General features: G+C 36.7%; 1 protein-coding gene across 1 annotated transcript; it reads right to left on the bottom strand.

Annotated features, from left to right (window-relative positions):
* Positions 1–48: 48 nt before the first annotated feature.
* Positions 49–18,649, bottom strand: LOC121300997 (sodium-coupled neutral amino acid transporter 9-like). The gene is made up of 16 exons (XM_041230058.1): positions 18,582–18,649; positions 16,749–16,806; positions 16,481–16,633; positions 12,717–12,846; positions 12,319–12,440; positions 10,276–10,339; positions 10,070–10,163; positions 7,524–7,694; positions 7,347–7,406; positions 5,592–5,789; positions 4,719–4,826; positions 3,980–4,086; positions 3,732–3,845; positions 3,120–3,268; positions 2,121–2,210; positions 49–1,587 (listed from the first exon to the last, which is right to left on the bottom strand). The coding sequence occupies exons 3-16, from the start codon at positions 16,582–16,584 to the stop codon at positions 1,422–1,424; spliced, it is 1,677 nt and encodes a 558-aa protein (XP_041085992.1). The 5' UTR covers positions 16,585–16,633; positions 16,749–16,806; positions 18,582–18,649; the 3' UTR covers positions 49–1,421.
* Between the last annotated feature and the right edge of the window lie 1,676 nt (positions 18,650–20,325).

Genomic DNA, 20,325 nt, shown 5'->3' with positions numbered 1-20,325 from the left:
AACAAGCTCAGGTGTGTCTTGACATAGGAAAACAAAAAATGGATTAAACTACTGTGCAACAGGAGTCTTTATTTCCATCCCTGTTACCGTACGATTTGCTACTATTTTGTTTTTAAACAGCAAACCAATACGATCATTTTCCATATAAAATATACCTATACAGTAATAAATAAATAATGTGTTAAGGTCTTAATAGTAGAATGATTAAGATTGACTCGGTAGTTCTGAAGTTTCACAGCCAAGTAAGCTAACTGTATACAAAGTTTCATTTTTACTTTCGTCACTTCAGTATCTTACAGACAATGTGTGTTGGTGTTATTTTTATGTCAGCGCTGTTTTCTACTAAATAAAGTTTAGTGGTGAATACCTATTTCAATATCAACTTTGTGATTGTGGTCCGGGTGAATCAAGCGCAATTTTATATTATAAAAATAAAATAGGCAATTTATGGTGTACATAATGTATGGTAAATAAAAAGCATGTGTCTTTGAACAACTAAAAATCTAATTTGTATTAGATGTATGATTAAATGAGTAATGTTTTTAATATATCACATGTATATCATTTAAGAAAGATATGAATACAATTATATGACTTTTTATTAAGAGATAAGGTACACAACTGTTCAGTAAGACACATACCTGTGTTCTGCAGAAATACCATACCAGTCCTGGCACTGATCATAACCTTTAATAACATTTTAACATGGCATTTTATATTTGTATTGCATTGGGATTTATAAAACATTCAACTACAGATGAGTGCTTTACAATTTTACAAAAAGTCTGTAGCAATATCAGTTAGCAAAAGTACTCCTTTTTAGAACAAAATGTTAAACACATTTACCTATTCTGGGTATTAAAAGTAAAAACAACAGTAGTGTCCACCAATAAAACATGTGTATGTGTTTCCCTTTATGATTTTCAATGTAATGTACAAATATTTAAAAATGTATTCTTTTAATGTGCATCACAGTAAGTCTAAAGCCATGTGCTACACTGTCAGCGCTCTTATTAAGAGCACATTGAAACCCATTTGCAGATTGGAAGCTGGGTCGTCTTTTCCCTTTTATTAGAATAGATGAATGCAGCAAATCAAAGTGTACAGTTCTCTACAATGCACATAATGAGTAGAAACATTGTATCAAAATGCATATTTACATTACAGAACAAAATCCTTAACTTTGAAATGAATGCCTTAAGTGGGAGCAAAAAAAAAAAACACAAAAAAAAGTGAGTATCTTCTGTATTGAGTTTAAAGTGTATTCAGATTATATGCTGGTCATCAAATAGATCCAGTCTCCACTTATTGCAACAACCCATTTAAAAAAAAAAAACAATACCGGTAAGGACAATAATGTTTTAAATCCTAATTACCATTAATGTTAACAGCATGGTTAACAGATTTTGTGGGGATTGTGTTCACATTAAGAATTGTCCAATCAGGTTAGCAATGCCCAATACTATAAGAAAACTATGGAAAACGACAGATGGCCACCGGAGCTGTCCTGACCGATGAAGTGAAATCATGTGGATGACCGAAGGAAACACAAACACATAGGCAAGACCACAGGTAGCTCCGGAATACCTAGAAAAGAAACACACAAAAACAACACATTACACACAACTTCTTTTACATTCTAGTACAACACATTAACATGTAGAATAAGAATAAGCAGCCATCAATGTTTAATCCTTTTGTAGATTAAAATCCGGCTTTTTTCTTAACTGTTTCAGCACTAAGTGATTTATTTTATAACCCTATTCCCCTCTGTAATAAGACCTGGCTAGATACATATACAGCAGTGACTGCATTAACTGCATGGATATCCTGGAATAATCCAATAAAAACAGTGTTGGTTGATTAATTCCAGGAGCATTTCCTGGTGTTGTAAACTGTAATGCTCTACTAAAAATCAAGCTGTGGATTATCAACATTTATATAACTTTATAGATACCCAAGCACAACTAAATATTTTCTGTGTCACATACAGAACAAACAGTGATTGTGGATACATCCACAGCATTCCTTCTACTGTACTAATGTAACTGACCACTTAGTATTAAAATGTACTCAAACATTTGGTCTTGCATTAAAAAACACAGAAAACCAACATGTACCTTATAATAGAGCCTATGTTTGGGTAAAATCTTGCCATAAGGACGCCTGCTCCCACGATTATTAGGTTCAAAGTCATCACATGGAAAACACTTTAAAAAAAAAATTTAAAAAAGAAAGCATACAGCAGGTTCAAATAATGACAATCTTACACAGCAAGTCATTTATGTGAAAGATCTGCCAGATTACCTGAAAACTTTACAGTAAAAAGCAATTACAGTAAACCTTTCTATTGTGGTAGAAAGTTTACATCACAACCAAAGAATAATTACAATCAATAACTCCCCCACACCAGGTTCAACTAACACAGGTACTCTTACACAGCACTGTACTGCTTGCCTTTAAAGGGTTTACATTCCATGCCTTGGATGAGGTGCCTCTTTCAAGGGATTTAAGGCTGTATTTTGTCAGAACACACTCAGAAACGTTCTACGCGAAACTTAATATTAAAATAACCTTAAATTCAATGACAAATGTTCTGACTAGAAATCTTTTTCAACGATTGTCACAGGTCTACCAAGTCTGTTCGGTCTCACACAACAACAAAAAAAATAAATGATGGGGTTCCTGAGTGGTGCATCCGGTACAGGCGCTCCGCATGGAGTGCAGGATGCACCCTATAGCCTTGGAGGTCAAGCCCAGGCTATTCCACTGCCAGCCATGGACAGGAAGCGCTTAGGGCTGGGAGCCTGCAAGAGGCCCAGGACTTTTGGTCCTCTGACGCTGTAGCTCTGAGGTGGCTGGATGGCAGGCCTGCATAGTGAAAAGAAGCGGATGGCTGACGGCACACGTTTCGGGGGACGCGTGTGTTTCATCTTCGTCTCTCCCGAGTCACTGCAGAGGTTGCAGTGGGGAGCCAGGCTTACGAATTGGTCATTTCAAATTGGGGAGAAAATGGGGTAAAATACAATTGCCGATTCCAGATTACTAAGAAAAAAAAAAAAAGGATTTGAGGTTATTATAGTTGTACTGCCTTTATAACTATAATAAAGCACACTAACCTGGGGTAGGGTTTCCCAAAGATCTGTCCCATCAACTGGACTCGAACGAGGTAGCCCAGCAATGGATAAACTGTGCTCAGCTGGAATAGCAGGCACCCTCTGGCTATGAACACCAGAATGTCACTGCTAGGGAAGTTGTCCAAAAAGTTCTATAAAAAGGAAAGCAGTAAGTAAGCATGCAGCTGAAAACAGGGCTTTAAGATTCACACAACCTTAGCTGTATGAATATTTGAACCATGAATTCTGCTGCGAAACATAAACCTGACGCTTATGGGTTCAAGATATTTCTATGATCTGTTCAGATTTAGCCAACATACAAAAAATAAAGTTCCCAACAAAAATGATACTAAGATTTTTATTCGTCATACACAGCAGTTTTTTTTGTTGCTTCTGGGATCTGGACTGTTATGTACAGTACAGTCCAAAATACCAACATCTAAGTAAATGGACGAGAGACTAAAGCTTAACCCTTCTCACTCACCCGCCCACCCACAGCAACAACTAAAAAAAGATTTATTGTAGTTTTACTGCCACCTACTGTATATTTCTTGCACTACATCAACACTGACAAGCAGTCACTAAAAATCACTAAAAATCTTCGAATTTTCTTACCGGCTCAATACAGTCTTTAGATAGTGGTGGGGAGGGAAACACTGCAAATATCAAAATCCCAACATACAGGTATGTCAGTCCAACCAGCAAGTAAGCAACAGAGAGGTCCCTTACCTAAAAATAAAGAAGGGGGAGAAATATGATTTTAGTAAGTGCACTTCTGTGTTTACAAACAAGGGAAAACAGCACAGGTACATTAAAATGTTGCAAGTAACATGACATTTTTAAGCAAAGATATGTTTACTTACATTGTTTTCCTGGTTCTTGTTGTTTTTAAGCAGCGTGATCACACAGTTGTGAATAAAGAAAGCAAGGGTCAGAACTCCAGTAAGCTGTGGGAACAGAGACCTGAATTCTTAAGAAAAAAAAAAAAGTCAGGGTATTAAAATAAAAACATATATAAAACACAAATATATCCAAAAACAATACTTCTACCAATAATAATAATTTTAACCATGAACAAGATCAATTTTATCATGAAATTGGAAGATGGGGGTCAACAGGGCTAATCCACTTTCTGGCCAACTTCGCCATAAACAGAAAGACCATTTTGATAAGCTAATAGCCACAAACTTCAAAGTCTGATCAATCCTCACAGTTGAAAGAATGGCGGAAGATCAGAGCTGCTTTCCATTTCTTTACTGAGGTAGATCAGAAACTATTTATGTTTAACCCCATCGAGGGAGACAGCCATTCTAATGCAGTTTGGTAGACAATTCAGTAACTCATGTTTGTGCTGATGGAATGGAGAAGGCTTGGGTCACCAGCAGTGATGAAAGTCAGGATAAACTATAAAAGAGCTGAGAGGCTGACTTAATGTGAATGCACAATGTGTTCCCCATGTCTGGCAGATACACCACAGGTCTGGAAGAAAGCTTAGGAGAACCAGTTAAGAGGGGAGGTATTACAATCAAGAGAACATTAACATTCAAAAACAGTGAAACTCTCTCAGTGTCTTGATGATAAAATATTATTCACAAGGTTTACCTGGAACAAAAAAGTCTGTTGAATGAAACCAGTGAAACTCTAGGTGAAATCCCAGACGGGCTGCCTTCAAGGTTACCAAAATAATCAGATACGCCACTGAAACTGTACCTGAGGTATAAAATAAATAAATAAATAAATAAAAAAGGTAAAATGTAAACAGGACAACAAATAAATACGTCAAAAAATGTTTTAGCAATTTGACAGAATAGAAGAGTCATACAATCCTTCATACACAAACACTCAAAACAGACTTGCTTTGCAGGTGCTATGAATGTAAAGAATCAAATCTATATCAATGCCTGTATCCATTAAAGTGGTTATTAAATCATACAATCAGCAAATCATTTTCAGAATCGACACCTGGGCTGCAATGAAGAAGAGGCATTTGAGTATTCTAAAATATTAGTAATATGGGTGCACAAATTCATCACAAATAGCAATAGACTTTGTAATACATGTTTATACTTATTGCCTTTTTACATATTTTATTTATGTGTGTGTGTGTGTGTATATATATATATGTGTGTGTGTGTGTGTGTGTGTGTGTGTGTGTGTGTGTGTGTGTGTATATATATATATATATATATATATATATTAAACAGGATAAGCTGTTCTCTAGAAAAGTAAAAATGTAAATGTGACACATGTACATATATAAAGACACAGACTGGCCTCTCCTTATATCTCTTGAGTCTGAACCAAGTTTCATCACAACTGGATAATTATTATTATTTGTTTATTTAACAGACACCTTTATCCAAGGCAACTTACAGAGACTATGTGTAAAACGTGTGTGATATACTGTATGTACATTCACACACACACACACACACACACACACACACAGGTGACAAAAGTAACAACTAAACTTACCTAGGAAAGTAAATCTTGCGAAGAATGACGCCGACTTGAAATTCAACAGTGGCAGCAGCAGAATTATTAAGTATAAGGGTACAGTTTTGGTTTTATGCCACCACTGGTCAAAAACATCCTCAGTATTATTGCCATAAGTCATATATAAATCAGCACTGTGATTTGCAGGGTGCTCTGTGTTGGGAAATGGGCAAATCACTGAAAATAAAAAACAAAACAAAAAAAACACCATATTATCAAAAATGATAAAATAGGATTTTGAACTTTCATCTCTATTGCCGTGCCTGAATTTCTAAGATAGAACAGTACTGTATTTTTTACAGGATACCAAAGTCTACATTTAGGTATATAGTTTAAAAAGAGAAGTGATCTATAACTGTTATTGCATGCATATTCTGCTTCTGTTGTATGTTATACATTTTACAGTGTTAATACAGTGGAAACGTGAGCTTACCCACAATCTGGCCCTGGACAGTACATATAACACACGCCAATATAAAAAGACTTCTCCCAGGTAAGCAGTTGAGGTAATCAAAGTTTAGAACTTTATAAGTGCAACTTTGGAAAAAAAGTGCAAAGGCTAACTTTAACGGTATAAAACTAAAGTCAGAAAAAAACCTTACTTTCTCCTTCCTACAGAACACTTTACTTCCTACAGAATACCTTACTTCCTTCTTCCTACAGAACAATACCTTACTTCCTACAGAACAATACCTTACTTCCTACAGAACAATACCTTACTTCATTCTTCCTACAGAACAATACCTTACCTCATTCTTCCTACAGAACAATACCTTGCTTCCTACAGAACAATACCTTACTTCATTCTTCCTATAGAACAATACCTTACTTCCTACAGAACAATACCTTATTTTGTTTTTCTACAGAACAATACCTTGCTTCCTTTTTTCTACAGAACAATACCTTACTTCCTTTTTCTACAGAACAATACCTTACTTCCTACAGAACAATACCTTACTTTCTACAGAACAATACCTTGCTTCCTTTTTCTACAGAACAATACCTTACTTCCTTTTTCTACAGAACAATACCTTACTTCCTTCTTCCTACAGAACAATACCTTCCTTCCTACAAAACAATTACTAACTTCCTTCTTCCTACAGAATACCTTACTTCCTACAGAACAACACCTCACTTCCTTCTTCCTACAGAATGCATTACTTCCTTCTTCCTACAGAATACCTTACTTCCAAAGGAACAATATCCCTAGTTCCATCTTACAGAACAATACCTTACTTCTTCCTACAGAGCACCTACCTTCTTCCTACAGAATACCTTACTTCCTACAGAATAACTTCCTTCCTTCTTCCTATAGAACACCTTACTTCCTATAGAACAGCACCTTACTTCCTTCTTCCTACAGAATACCTTACCTCCTCCTTCCCACTGTAGTTTTATACATTTGCAAAGGCTTTGTAGACCCAAAAAATGCTGTCTTTGCTATTGATTTAAAACTGTGCCCTACATGTTTTCCTCACAGTGCACATTACAGGACTGTGCAGCAAGTGGATTTCTGACTCCTCCAACAATTATGCCTCAGACACAGGGTCCACCAGGGCTTGCAAATGTAGAATTGGTTCATCAATCCACAATGGATTCAATTTCTTAAAGAAGAACACCTTTAAATGATTTTATTCTGATCATGCAAAAGCCATCAAATTTATGAATCATGTAAAGTGCATAAAAGTAATCCTTAATTTAAAAAAAAAGATATCACAACATAAGTTTAATTACCTCGGTCAGTTCCATTTGTGCCAACATCTGTGTCAGTAACATTAACATGATGAACGTAATCTACAAGCAAAAGGACGAATAGGTTTTAGAAGTATGCCCAGCACATTTCTGTGGTATCATTTCTAACAGCATTCATACTGTAGCAACAGGTAAAGAATCATACCAGCAGTAACTTACTGTAAATGAATTTTCCTGTGTTAAACAAGAAGTTGGACATCAGCACCCAGTAGACGATCATTGCACCAACCAGAGACACCATTGAGAATACAAGACTAGACCACTGTCCAAACGAACCAAAATAGTATTTGCAAACATCTGGAAACTCCCAGCTTGAAGTATCTATAAAAGCTGGAAAATCAAATGCACAGAGAAGTCAGATTTAGTTCTCTTGCTGCATATAATCAACAGTTAAAAAAAAAAAATTAAATATTGAAGCACACACTATGAAAGTCATTTCTACAAAATAATGCAATATTAGTTACTGTCCTTTAATTTTTTAATTTTTTTTTTTTTTTTTACAGACTAATCCATTCAAACAACTATTAACAAAATGTCAAATATAAAATATGGTTTATAAACATTTTAATAGTTGAATGAGCAATATTACACATAAATACATATAATACATGGACGAAGGCTATATTTGCATTCTGAGCTATTCGAAAAAAAAGGCATAATACCACAGAAGTGAATTCAAAAACTGATAATTCCTCTAGAGGAAAATATACTTGAACTTTGACCCATTCGACTCCTTGAGACCACTTTCAATTCAAACACAAAATGTCTTGTTTTCAATTACTCGACAACATCCATAGTACAGAAATGTTAATCTGATCAACAAAATGAGAAAAAAAAAAATTATGAAAAACTGGTACATTTGTATCTCAGAGGAATCTGGAGAGGAACGGGAAATTAAAACAAGGTAGAGGCAATCATCCAAGCACTAACGATAACAACATAGAATATCAGTACAGCAGAAAACCTGAACTTCGTCTTCTTTAATATTAGCATCACAAGGGTATCCATGTATTAAAAAAATAATAGATTGGCCTCTTCAGTGAGTTACAGGAAAACAATTCCATCTCAGGTTTCTGTGACAGTTTATAAACTCGACCTTTGATCTCGTAATTTACGACATCACAGGAACCCTAGATGGATCGTGCAATATTCGCCCATTCTTCTTGGCAAAATTGTTCAAGTTCTGTCAAGTTGGCTAGGTATCGTTGGTGGCCAGCAATCTTCAAGTCTTGCCACAGATTCTCAATTGGACTCAAGTCCGAGCTTTGATTGGGCCACTCTAGGACATTCACTTTATTGTTTTTAAGCCACCTCAGTGTCGCTTTGGCTGTGTACTTGGGGTCATTGTCCTGCGGAAAGGAGAATCTCAGTCCCAGTCTTAGGTCTTTTGCAGACTGAAGCAGGTTTTCCTCAAGGATTTGCCTGTATTTAGCTCCATCCATTTTGCCCGCTACCCTGACAAGCTTCCCAGTCTCTGCCGATGAAAACCATCCCCATAGCATGATGCTGCCACCACCGTGCTTCACAGTAGGGATGGTGTTTCCTGGGTGATGTGCTGTGTTGGGTTTACGCCAGACATAACGCTTTGCATTTAGGCCAAATAGTTCAATTTTTGTTTCATCGGACCACTGAATCTTTTGCTATATCTTTTCAGGAGTCTCCCACATGCCTTTTTGCAAATTCCAAGCAGGATTTTACATGGGCTTTTTTCAGAAATGGCTTCTTTCTTGCCACTCTTCCATACAGGGCACATTTGTGGAGTACCTGAGCTATTGTTGACACATGGACAGTTTCTCCTATCTCACCATGGAACACTGTAGGTCTTTCACAGTTGTCATTGGCCTCTTGGTGGCCTCTCTGACCAATGCTCTTCTTACCCGGCTGCTCAGTTTGGGAGGACGGCCTGCTCTAAGCAGATTCTGGGTGGTGCCGTATACCTTCCACTTCTTAACGATTGACTTGACTGTGCTCCAAGGGATATTCAATGCTTTTGAAATCTTTTTATACCCCTCCCCTGATCTGTGCCTTTCCACTACTTTATCCCAGAGTTGTTTTGAAAGCTCCTTGGTCTTCATGGTAGTATCTCTGCTTTGAATGCACTACCCAACCGTGGGACATTACAGAGACAGTGTATTTAATCTGAAATCATGTGAACCAGTTTTATTGCACACAGATGGACTCCATTTAACTTACTGTGTGAAGGCAACTGGTTGCACCTGAGCTTATTTAGGAGTGTCATAGCAAAGGGGGTGAATACTTATCTAATGAAGGCTTTTCAGGTTTTTATTTTTTAATTGATTTGTCACCCTCCCCCCATTTCTTCATACATTGAAAGTGTTGAGTAGGTTGTGTAAATCAAAGGAAAAAAAATCCCATTTAAATGCATCAAGATTTCAGGTTTCACCAACTTCCTATAGGCACTGTACACAGTGATTAACACTAATTGTGGAAATCTAATGTTACCTCAAGTTTAGCGCTAATCAGGGTCTAACAAACCAGGTAGAATGTTTTAATTTATACAAAGTCACTGCAATAAATAATCAAGTTGATAATTTTCTTCTGCAATACAACCGACTAACCATCTCCTGCAGCTCAGTGACAATCACAAATATATTGTTCTTAAGCCATTGTGACCCAAGTTACCCACCTTGTAGAACTATTTTTCTTTTATAGTTTTAATTCTGAACATATAAAAGTTCACTTACGTATTGCAGCACGAGATTTCAACACTCTCAGACAGCAGTAAAGCGTCAGAATGCCCATCAGAATAACGATGATGACTCCAAAAGTGAATCCTGCCTGCAAGAATAAAATAACATTGTGTGATCTAACAGAGAGAGTCAACAATAAGCAGCAGGGGCATTTGAATTTCTGTTATCAGTAAAACAAAAACAAGAGGCTTTGAACTCACTTGTTTGATTCCCCATGGAATGCTAAGTATAGATGTTCCCATCATAGTATTCCAAATAGCAAATCTGAAATAATTCAACGGCAGTTAAAAAGCAGGAACATTATAACAAAGCTGCACAGACTCAAAGTGATGCAAGACAGTTTAGTGGTTAAAACTGTTACAGTCAGCACTCACATGTGCGACCCTATAAAATCTGGACTTCAGTGACGGTTAAAAGAGCACGACACATATCTGACTATTTTTTCTTTTTGACCCGTTCCAACCCTTGTCCGTTTTTCAGGGAACACAAAAAAGGTACAATGTCAAAAACACATAGCTGAAAGCATTATGTTTTAAAATAAGTAGGTTCCCATGTAGATGTACTGTAGTTGGGTTTGTTGATACAGTACTATATTTTCAACGGAAGAAATATTTTAATTTAGAACAATATGATTCTGAAAATATCACTTGCCAAAAGGCGACTGGACATGTGGACAGCAATACAGTACAAATTTGGTATGTATTGTAACAGTATGTAAAATTCCCCATCAACGACCCAAGAGCAAAATGAAGTCAAAATGCTACCCATGCACAGAACTGCATAAAACGTAAAAAAAGGAAATACAATTTAGCAAAACATAAAAAAAACCCAACATTTTCTAGACTTAAAATAATATCCAAAGTCATTATTCAAAACTGCAGAATATAGTGCTCGATAAGGCCCTAATGTCACAGTTCACTCACAAATGAAAATAAACAAAAACAACTACAGAACAAAAAAAAACACAAAACACATCACGTTATCTAGAACTGTTTAATGATTAACTGTTTTACGCTACAGTGGCTCTCCTTCACTTTGTTGTTGCTGGATTTTCGTCAAGTGAAACTGGAGGAAGTGCTTGTAGCTGCACAATAAAGACAGACTGGTTTGCCCATGCAAGAAAAGAAAAAAAAAAAAAAAAAAAAAAAAAAGAAAAAAAACACAACGCAGCCCGAGACGGATAATCAAATAAATTGTATTGAAGAGACAGGCTTTGTATCAGAAAACTAGTGACATAGTCTGAAATCGCGTGTGACGGGCAAGTGCATTAATTTGTTTCATATTTATAATAAGAATCGACTTATTTATTAATACAAGGACGATAAAAGTGACTGATGTGTATCTGAGTGTCGTATATCCGAGTGATGATGGTATATCAAAATTATCCCCATAGCAACTTAAATACAGGGATGAAGACAATAAACTCAGGCTGCTTACTGGGTATCACATAATCAGGCACACAGGTGCATTCTTTTTATTGAGAAAAACTATCTACTTATTTTGGTTTCATACCTAAGCTCATGCCCCTGTCTACAAGTCCACAGTTGAACTGAAGTGCAAATGAATGTCACATTTATAAAATATGCATTACTATACAAATGATAGCCAAATTTTAAGGCTTCAAGAAATAAGCTCTTTTTTTCTAAGTCCCATTACTAATGACATCCAGGTGTTTGAGGGAGAGTGTACACTTTTCCTTCCTGTGTCAGATTCACTCACGAAACCAGACCCTGGATATTCCAGGATGTGTGCACTTTTTTGGTACAGTGTGGTGCTTGAAAAATCTTCATGTCCCCATTTACAGTAGAAAAAACAATAACTAAACAGTGTGTCTCCTTATGATCAAACACTGTCTGGTCACGTCTGATTACACAGAAAAGCTGTAATCTTGTGAGATGTCATAGCAAAACGAGCTACACTAGGGCAAGTTTAAAATACAGATGCAGAAAAAAATGCAATTTTACATGTGAGGATGTTTCTAATTAGAAGACTGCTTCAGAATGTTTACAGCATAAACTTTATAAATGTATGGAACACCTTTCTAGGTGACTGGGACTTGACAGCTGTTTTTGAAACCAAAGAAAGACACCATGCAAACAACAGTTCAGAAAACATTTTCTCCTAGATAATATCACTAATTTAACGTTACAGTCTGTGTTACATGCAGCGTTCTGTTTAGCTCACTTTAGCATATCTACTTGTTGCGGCTGTTGGGACAGCATGTTATAATGCGGTACACTTACATGGTGATTATGCTGGGATTTTGTCCTGACCCATCAGCATTTCCATGAATTTTAAAAGCCATTCCTAAAGGGCTGTAAACATAGATCTCCTCAGGAGCAGGAATCACATGATCGGGAGGGATCTGCAAGAACAAGGCAGGGCATTTTACACCAAAGGGCACTCACTGGTAACAGCTCCTGTACTGAAATGGTACTTATAAGCACATAAAGCTTAGGGCCAGATTTTGTAATCTTTTTACTCCTAATTGTCATGAGCAGACTTTGTAACTGAGGAACAATGCACCCAATAATCTCTCCAGAAGACAAAAAGAACATATTTGATTTAGGAGATTGTAAATAGTTGATCCACTTGATTGGAATTTAGAAAGAGCAACAAATGTGAGGAAACAAAGTCCTACCAGCAGCCTGTCAGAGGAGCCTGTTAATCTGCTGTAGTACTGCATTCTGCTGTTCATCACAGAGGCTTCTGCAGACACTCGCTCCTGCGTATCCTCGTCCACAATATTCCTGGGCTCCACATAAAAAGGCCTGAACAAGAGAAAAACAAAAAACAAAAACTGTAAAGAAGCCATGTATCCATACTGTACTTGGTATAAATATCCCCTAGAGCAAACACAAAACCAAATAAATAAACACCTTAAGACTACCTCAGGCATTCACAAAAATAGACAGACACGGTTTGTGAGATTTGAAACATTATATTTCTAACAGCAACACAAAGCAAATAAAGAATAATAAAATACAACTGTGTAGCAAATTTATAGCCAACATTTTAAAGTGTTTGGTCTCTTTCTGCAACATGGCAGTCTTAAATAAAAGGCAAGTTCTGCCTTGTATTCAAATGGATCACTACAATTACCTAATATGGGGTCAGTGACAAGACAAGTGCAAGACTTGCCCAATTTACCCACAGCTAGTTTCCCAGGTACTTGCTGACATCTTTAAGGAAACGAAAATGAAAGTTACAGAAGGGATATGTAACTTGAACCACAAAGCCAAAGAAGAAAAATTGTGCTGACACCAAAAGAGATATTAATAAGCTGAGGGGAAAAAAAAAAAATCTGAGCAATGGTTTGAAGAAATATTTCTGTACTGCTTAAATTAGCACTGCACAATATTGCAATTGTCTATAGTTGTTCAAGTACTGGCTTGTTCACTTTGACTTAAACTGCCCACATGTAGAATGACTGGCAATTTGGACATTTTCAAAAGAGGCTAGACCGCAACCATTCCTTTGTACTCGGACCATTTCCATTTCCTAAACCCATCAGATCACAGAGCACTTGGAGAACAGATATCCTGGCTGCTATATATAGGTCATTACACCTTTCGACTGCCTTCTCTGAGAACACTAAAAAGTCTCATGTGAACAACCTCCCAAGCACTCTTGGTGACCTAAAGCCAAAAATGAGAGGGAACTGCGACAGAGGCCAAGGCCTGCAAGCTGCCATTACCAAACACAGCAAGAAAAATAATTCACCAAGAGGAAACCAACTACCGACAGAAACTTCACAAGTATACATAGAGCAATACAAATTAGGTTGCCTGAACGGAGAGGGAAGCCATGATATAGGTATGATCTAGTTGAAATCTATGCATGCGATTTGATAATAGAGTATATCTTACTATATAAATGTCAGTTAAAAATGTTACTCTAGATATACTTAAGGTTACTTCATTTTATTAATCTAATTGTATTCAGAGTACAGTTTGACATGTCTGAGAAGACTATAAGAGTTCTCATTGTAATTACTTTAGATTATATTACAACTAAAACAAAGTGTTAACGGAGTACTACTTAATGTTTCTTTATTTTGTCATGTTGTACGAATAAAATAAAATTCTTCTGAATACTCTCAATTGCAAGCTTGCCTATACAGTATGCACCTCACTCCAGAACTTGAATCAAGGGTAATAGTCTATTACTGTATTTGTTATACATTATAAATCTGATGTTATTTTCAGAGAATAATATCACAAAGGGTTTATGCACTCCAATAAATACGAATTGTTAATTTCTTAATACACTACAAATCTTGCTTACAATCTTCATTCATTGCATCTGTCCAATGTTCGTTCTGTTGCTAGAAAAACACTCTGGGTACATTTACATTCTCATGTACATGTTTACTGAAGTTTGTACACTTAAACTCAGAGACATTTGACACTACTTTAATTCAATACATTATTAATCTGCCACAGCACATAAATGGATCGTTTAAGTCATATTGTATCAAATTCGAGTACCACCAAGGAACCCATTTCCACAACAAGTAAATCTAACATTGATACAATTTCTCTGAACGAAACATTTACCATTTAGAAAAACAACCGATTTCAAATAAATGCATCAGCTGTATTAAAAAAAAAAAAAAACAGAGGGCCGAGTTATAAAAACACAGACCTATAACTGCGACGCACGTTTTCAGTGTCAGAGAACTCTAGATTTTTCAGGTTCCCACTTGGTCTATTTTTAACTTGACCATTGTATGGCTCTGTAGTACCTCTGGATTTATCTGAGCCACAGAGCAAAAAGTATGAGAGCTTGTGACCACCAACTGATAAAAATAAATCTCCAACTTCAAGCTGTCAGCATTCCTTAATGAACAAACACTTTGTGAAGTAGCTTAGGTTTTGTTTGCACTGGAAACATCATTATCCGTTGCTTGCTGTTGTGAAATAGCTGAAAGATTATTTCGTAAGAACTTGTTACTGAGACTGAGGAGACTGCAGATATAACTGCTCCTCATTTCAGGAACCCTCGCACGGCCGTTTAGGATTGTCACACTCTCCTACCATCCCTGGATCTCACAGATGATTACATTCTTGAAACAATCATTGCTGTGGCATCTACAATGAGCGCCTTTGGTACTGAACAGATAGCCTTAATTGGAAAGCAAGGGGTAGAATAATTGAATATAAAGAAACAATTCATTTTAATCTCTACTGCAGAGGCAGAATACGTCAGTTTGAGGAGTACGTACATTACAGGAATACTTGTACTTAGAAAAAGGGCCTACTGATTATTAGGAATACAGGAAATACACAAATATACCAATAAAGTAACACGTCCAAAAACAAATATCTAACGACAAAAATGCATAGTTTCAAACAGAATAAAGTCCAAGGAATTATTTGGAAGTACTTTACCCATTGTAAAACTATTATTTATTTATTTATTTTTTTTTTTTAAAAAATCATTCATCATTTTCTGTGTAGCTATAAATATATTTCAGCCACAAACAGCAGCCTAAAATGTATTAAAAATACTATGAACCATTTGTAGTATGTTAAGATAAGGTACAAATGACCTTACCTGAATGAGTGCACTATCATTAGTCATGTTATTATGAGGGAAATCCCTTGGTGGAGGAAAACATGGGTTTCATGATATCAAACTGACCAGATTCATAGTAAAAATAACTTGTTTTAATGTGCCCAGAATGTAGATTCACCTAAAGCATTTTAAATCATTAGGTTACCATAGTTATTCTTTCTTTATTACCACACTATGAGAACCAAACAACTCAGAGGTGCTTAAGAAACCTTCAACTATACAACTTTCTTATCCGCCTCTCGTTTTGTAAAATGAACAGTATGGGATTATCATTCATTTCAGCAAGGAGTCCTATATACAAACTTCTGAATCAGGACTGTCTCAGATCTCAGTGTTAACAGTATTGATCAGACTTTTAACAGTAACATTTATTATTTATTTGCATGGTTTACAAATTGCATGCTGGTGATACATTAACAGTGGAAGAACTGTGCACCAATGTACCATTAAGTGGCTTTATAAACAGCCAGTAAAGACAAAACCATGAAATAACAAAACACTCAGCCTACTCACAGTGTTTCAATAACTTAACATATGACCCTAATGAGCCATTCCTTCCAAACACTGGAATTCTGCGACCCCGAGTCATTCTTTATTTTATAATTTCCCTGTATAATACTTTGTTTCATAGAACCAGGATAATATAGTAAAAAAATTTAAAAAAAAAACATGTATGGCGGTTGCATAATGCTGGAAGAGTTTGCATTATAAAAGAGGGAGCAGTGGTCAAGTCCAGATACAGGTTGAAGGAAAACAACATTTCACAACCGATAGCTGTGTACACACTATTACTGTTCTCTTGCTGATTAAACTAAATATGCGTACCGTTTAGATTTTGGGTCCAGTGAGTCAAACCCATTCTGATCTGCCTCAATATAGCTCTCTCCAGCTCTAATTGGATCCAGTAGAGGCTTTTCGTCATCTTCCATGCTGTTTGAGTTTTTACACCAACACACAACCTCTTTTAAAAAACATAACCTAGGAGAAAAAGAAGTTACTAAACAGATTATCTACAGTGTCATCATTTAATAACACTAACTGAATACTATCTGAACAGAAATAAGATCTGATATATGTACGGGTGGTTGTTTACCTTGCATCCCAGACCTTTTCATTTATATGTCATCTCGAAAGTTGCCAACCATAATACTCTGAAAAGAAAAATCAGATTACAGCAAACATGCTTTCAAATGTTTCACTGTCTATCTTAAATGTAATTTATTAAAAAATAAATAAATAAATAAAAACTCCAACTCATGTCAACTGATAGCTGATAAAATGCCATTCACAGAAAATGATCTTGTGATGCTTGTCTACACTTTGTTTGTATAATATAGTACATGAAACGTAGCTGGGATTTGAAAAATATCCTCCATGTGGCTGACAATAAAATGAAAGCTTGGAGCTCCAGAATGTATTTATGAGAAGGGTTTCTACCTGGTTACCTCACATGACAAAATGAAAGCTTTGGTGCTCCAGAATGTATTTATGAGAAGGGTTTCTACCTGGTTACACACAACAAAATGAAAGCTTTGGAGCTCCAGAATGTAGTTATGAGAAGGGTTTCTACCTGGTTACACACAACAAAATGAAAGCTTTGGAGCTCCAGAATGTATTTATGAGAAGGGTTTCTACCTGGTTACCTCACACAACAAAATGAAAGTCGTTTTAACAGACAGCTGCTTTTTAATAAAAGTAAAACTAAAGATCTTCTTAGTCCAGTAGGTAAACGTTTTAAACAAAGTGCCTATAACTGTTTAAAGTGTTTGTTTTTTTCGGGACCCACAAAACAGAACTGTTTTTTCAGTCCCGATAAGTAGATTATATTTTTGCAACCCGAATAAGGTTTTCTTTGTGAGTTTATTTGCAATGTAATTTCTTTCTAAATGTTTCTGAAAAGTATTTGTGTGCAAGTGAAATCATAGTAAGATCAATACAATTACTATTTCAGGGATGGAAATAAGACCCCATGCATAGTAGTGAGATCCATTCCTGGTTTTACTATGCGTTTAATAAGACACACCAGAGCTTGTTACCTATACACTGGGGCTAATTAAGCTCGTAGTAAAACCTGGAATGTGTGAAACTGTCTTATTTGCATCTCGTGATTCAGCTGAAATACAGAGATCTATGTAAAAAAAAAAAAAAAGTGCAGCGTCATTGAATGCTTAACCTCACTAGGATAAGTTTGTTTTGTCAAACCACACATTACAAAGAGCATGCGATTCCCATGTACCTGTATGCAGAATCTGAAACCAGAAACTACAACAATATGATTTTTCAATTTTGTAGATCATGCAGACATTTGATGTCTCTGTGTCTTTTTCAGATACTCTGCGACTAGCTGTAAAAATTGATCTGCTTCCATTTTTATTCACCATATAATCCCTCCTTATAATTATTCTGTGCATTTGTCTGCCGGCCCATCATGTGTGACACCCACCACCTGTGGTCTTGCTTTGTCTATTCTGCTTCTCTTTTTTTCCAACGACTAGTTTGTTCACAACCGCACTACTGAGCCTTCATTACTTTAAAAAGTATCCCATACAACGTAGAAAGTACCACTGACTGCTTCCAGGAGACAAACAGCTAGGGAAAGCACCCTGTCAAACAATTAATCGAATTGAAGGCAACGGCACAAAATTCACAATAGGAAAAGCAAGCTGATATTTACAGTACTTCTTTGGAGAATATGTGTCCCAGCTGAGTAAAATAATGCGGGGAAAGCAACAAACCGCTTCATTGCACACTTTTGGTGACCTATGTCTATATACACGTATCACAATGCATTTCTACTGATTGACTACCTGACCATCATCGTCACATTCATTGTTAGGTCAATTATATTTTTAACGCAAACACAGAAAAAAAAAAATAAAATTATTCCGCAGCTCTTTATTCCCACGTGAAATCTACTTTAACTTACCTAAAATGCTGGGATTATGCCTCAGAAAGCCGGTGTCGTTGGTAGCAGAAGCTATACTTCAACACTACCAACATACAGTACTTTGAAAACAGGAAACGAGCACAAATGTACACTGCACGTGCTTGGTAAACAGATTGGTTCATGGGATCTGTAGTCTTTTAGGTCTTTGTCAATTATTTTTGTTGCGCTTGAATCATACTACAATTCCCCGAATAAACCTAACTGAGTGGCCAGCTTGTTTAGACACTCTAAGGTTCAGTCGGTTTGGATGGGATATGCATGCCACTACGAATAAATAAAACGTTATGCACGCGCAAGTCAGTCGAATTAGTATAGTCGATATTGTGGTTCTTGTGTGAAGTTATGCTGTGCATTGGCCTGCCCAGCAGTGCAAATGCAGTATGTACTGTGTACAGATACGTCACTGACATAACAAAGGACAGTGTTTATTCTCGAACCATACGTAGCACTGGGAAAATATGAGAGTGGGGTTCGGTGCACTTTGCCTTATGCAAAGCAACAACTCTCTTCGTGAACGAAATCGGCAATTCTGGTCTACAGGATTGCAGCCCATTACTGGCACAGAATCTGTAGGGAGTCCCGGTGTTGTGCTCGCAAGATTTGGGACTCTAGTTGCCAAATACTGTCTAAAATTGTAATAATAAAGCAATAATGAGCAAAATATTGTATAACCGTATTGATTTGATATTTTAATTGTTTTACAAAACAAGAGAACATCGTACTACTAATTACTGTGCATTATTGTAGCGGAGCAGAATACCGTACCGTCTTTACTTTATATATAAGTAAAGTTAAGCCATATGAAGATTGAAATACTCAGCAACAGGTTCACATACACGAGTTAAGGATGGACTGTACGTTCGGACCAAAACCATTGAAATACGACACTTAGTTTTTAGCAGACAAGATTGTATGATTGCAGAAAACAATAAACTGAGCAGGCGCAAATTAATTTGCATGCGCGCTTGACTAAATGAGACACTTTTCTTCCCAAGACAAAACACCAGGAAATGGGTTTACTAGCGGACGCTTTCATAAGGATAGGTTGAGGCTAGCCAACGTACTCATCAATGGGGTTCATATCCAGTGATTGGCCAGGCCATGGCAGATGTGATGTCATGACTCTGCCTGTCTATGCCAATGGTCATCTTATTCAAAGAGGGCAGTATTTTAAAAGGAAGCTGCAGTGCCCCATTTTACGCCTGCAATCAAAAATAAACAGTCATGGCATAACACAACTCTGTCATCACGGCCAGTCTCCTGAGATGAACCTCACTGAGCAATCGACCAAACCCTGTGAAAGCCTCGCAGTAAATCCACTTCCCGAGATTTCCTACAGATTCAGTGCCAGGAATGGGCTGCAGTGTTGCCAGTCTCGCGAGAAAAAAAGCGGCATTGCTTTTCAAAACAAGCCCAAACAAGCTCATTATAAGTGGACTTGGCAACTGGCTGTAATCCCACAGACCAGGATTAGAACATAAGAACATAAGAAAGTTTACAAACGAGAGGAGGCCATTCGGCCCATCTTGCTCGTTTGGTTGTTAGTAGCTTATTGATCCCGAAATCTCATCAAGCAGCTTCTTGAAGGATCCCAGGGTATCAGCTTCAACAACATTACTGGGGAGTTGATTCCAGACCTTCACAATTCTCTGTGTAAAAAAGTGCCTCCTATTTTCTGTTCTGAATGCCCCTTTGTCTAAACTCCATTTGTGACCCCTGGTCC

This window comes from Polyodon spathula, chromosome 2 (genome assembly GCF_017654505.1).
Source record: "Polyodon spathula isolate WHYD16114869_AA chromosome 2, ASM1765450v1, whole genome shotgun sequence".
NCBI classification, from domain to species: domain Eukaryota; kingdom Metazoa; phylum Chordata; class Actinopteri; order Acipenseriformes; family Polyodontidae; genus Polyodon; species Polyodon spathula.
The sequence above is the reverse complement of the archived record's forward strand: the minus strand, read 5'-3'. Positions and strand labels throughout refer to the sequence as shown.

Bases quoted from the DNA above. Each gene is read 5' to 3' on its own strand.
- LOC121300997 (XM_041230058.1), bottom strand. From the start codon at position 16,584: ATGGAAGATGACGAAAAGCCTCTACTGGATCCAATTAGAGCTGGAGAG. The intron at 12,847-16,480 runs GTACGCATATTT...TCTCTTGTTCAG, and splicing joins CTGGACCCAAAATCTAAACG to GCCTTTTTATGTGGAGCCCA. The intron at 1,588-2,120 runs GTACATGTTGGT...TTTCTTTTCTAG, and splicing joins AACATAGGCTCTATTATAAG to GTATTCCGGAGCTACCTGTG.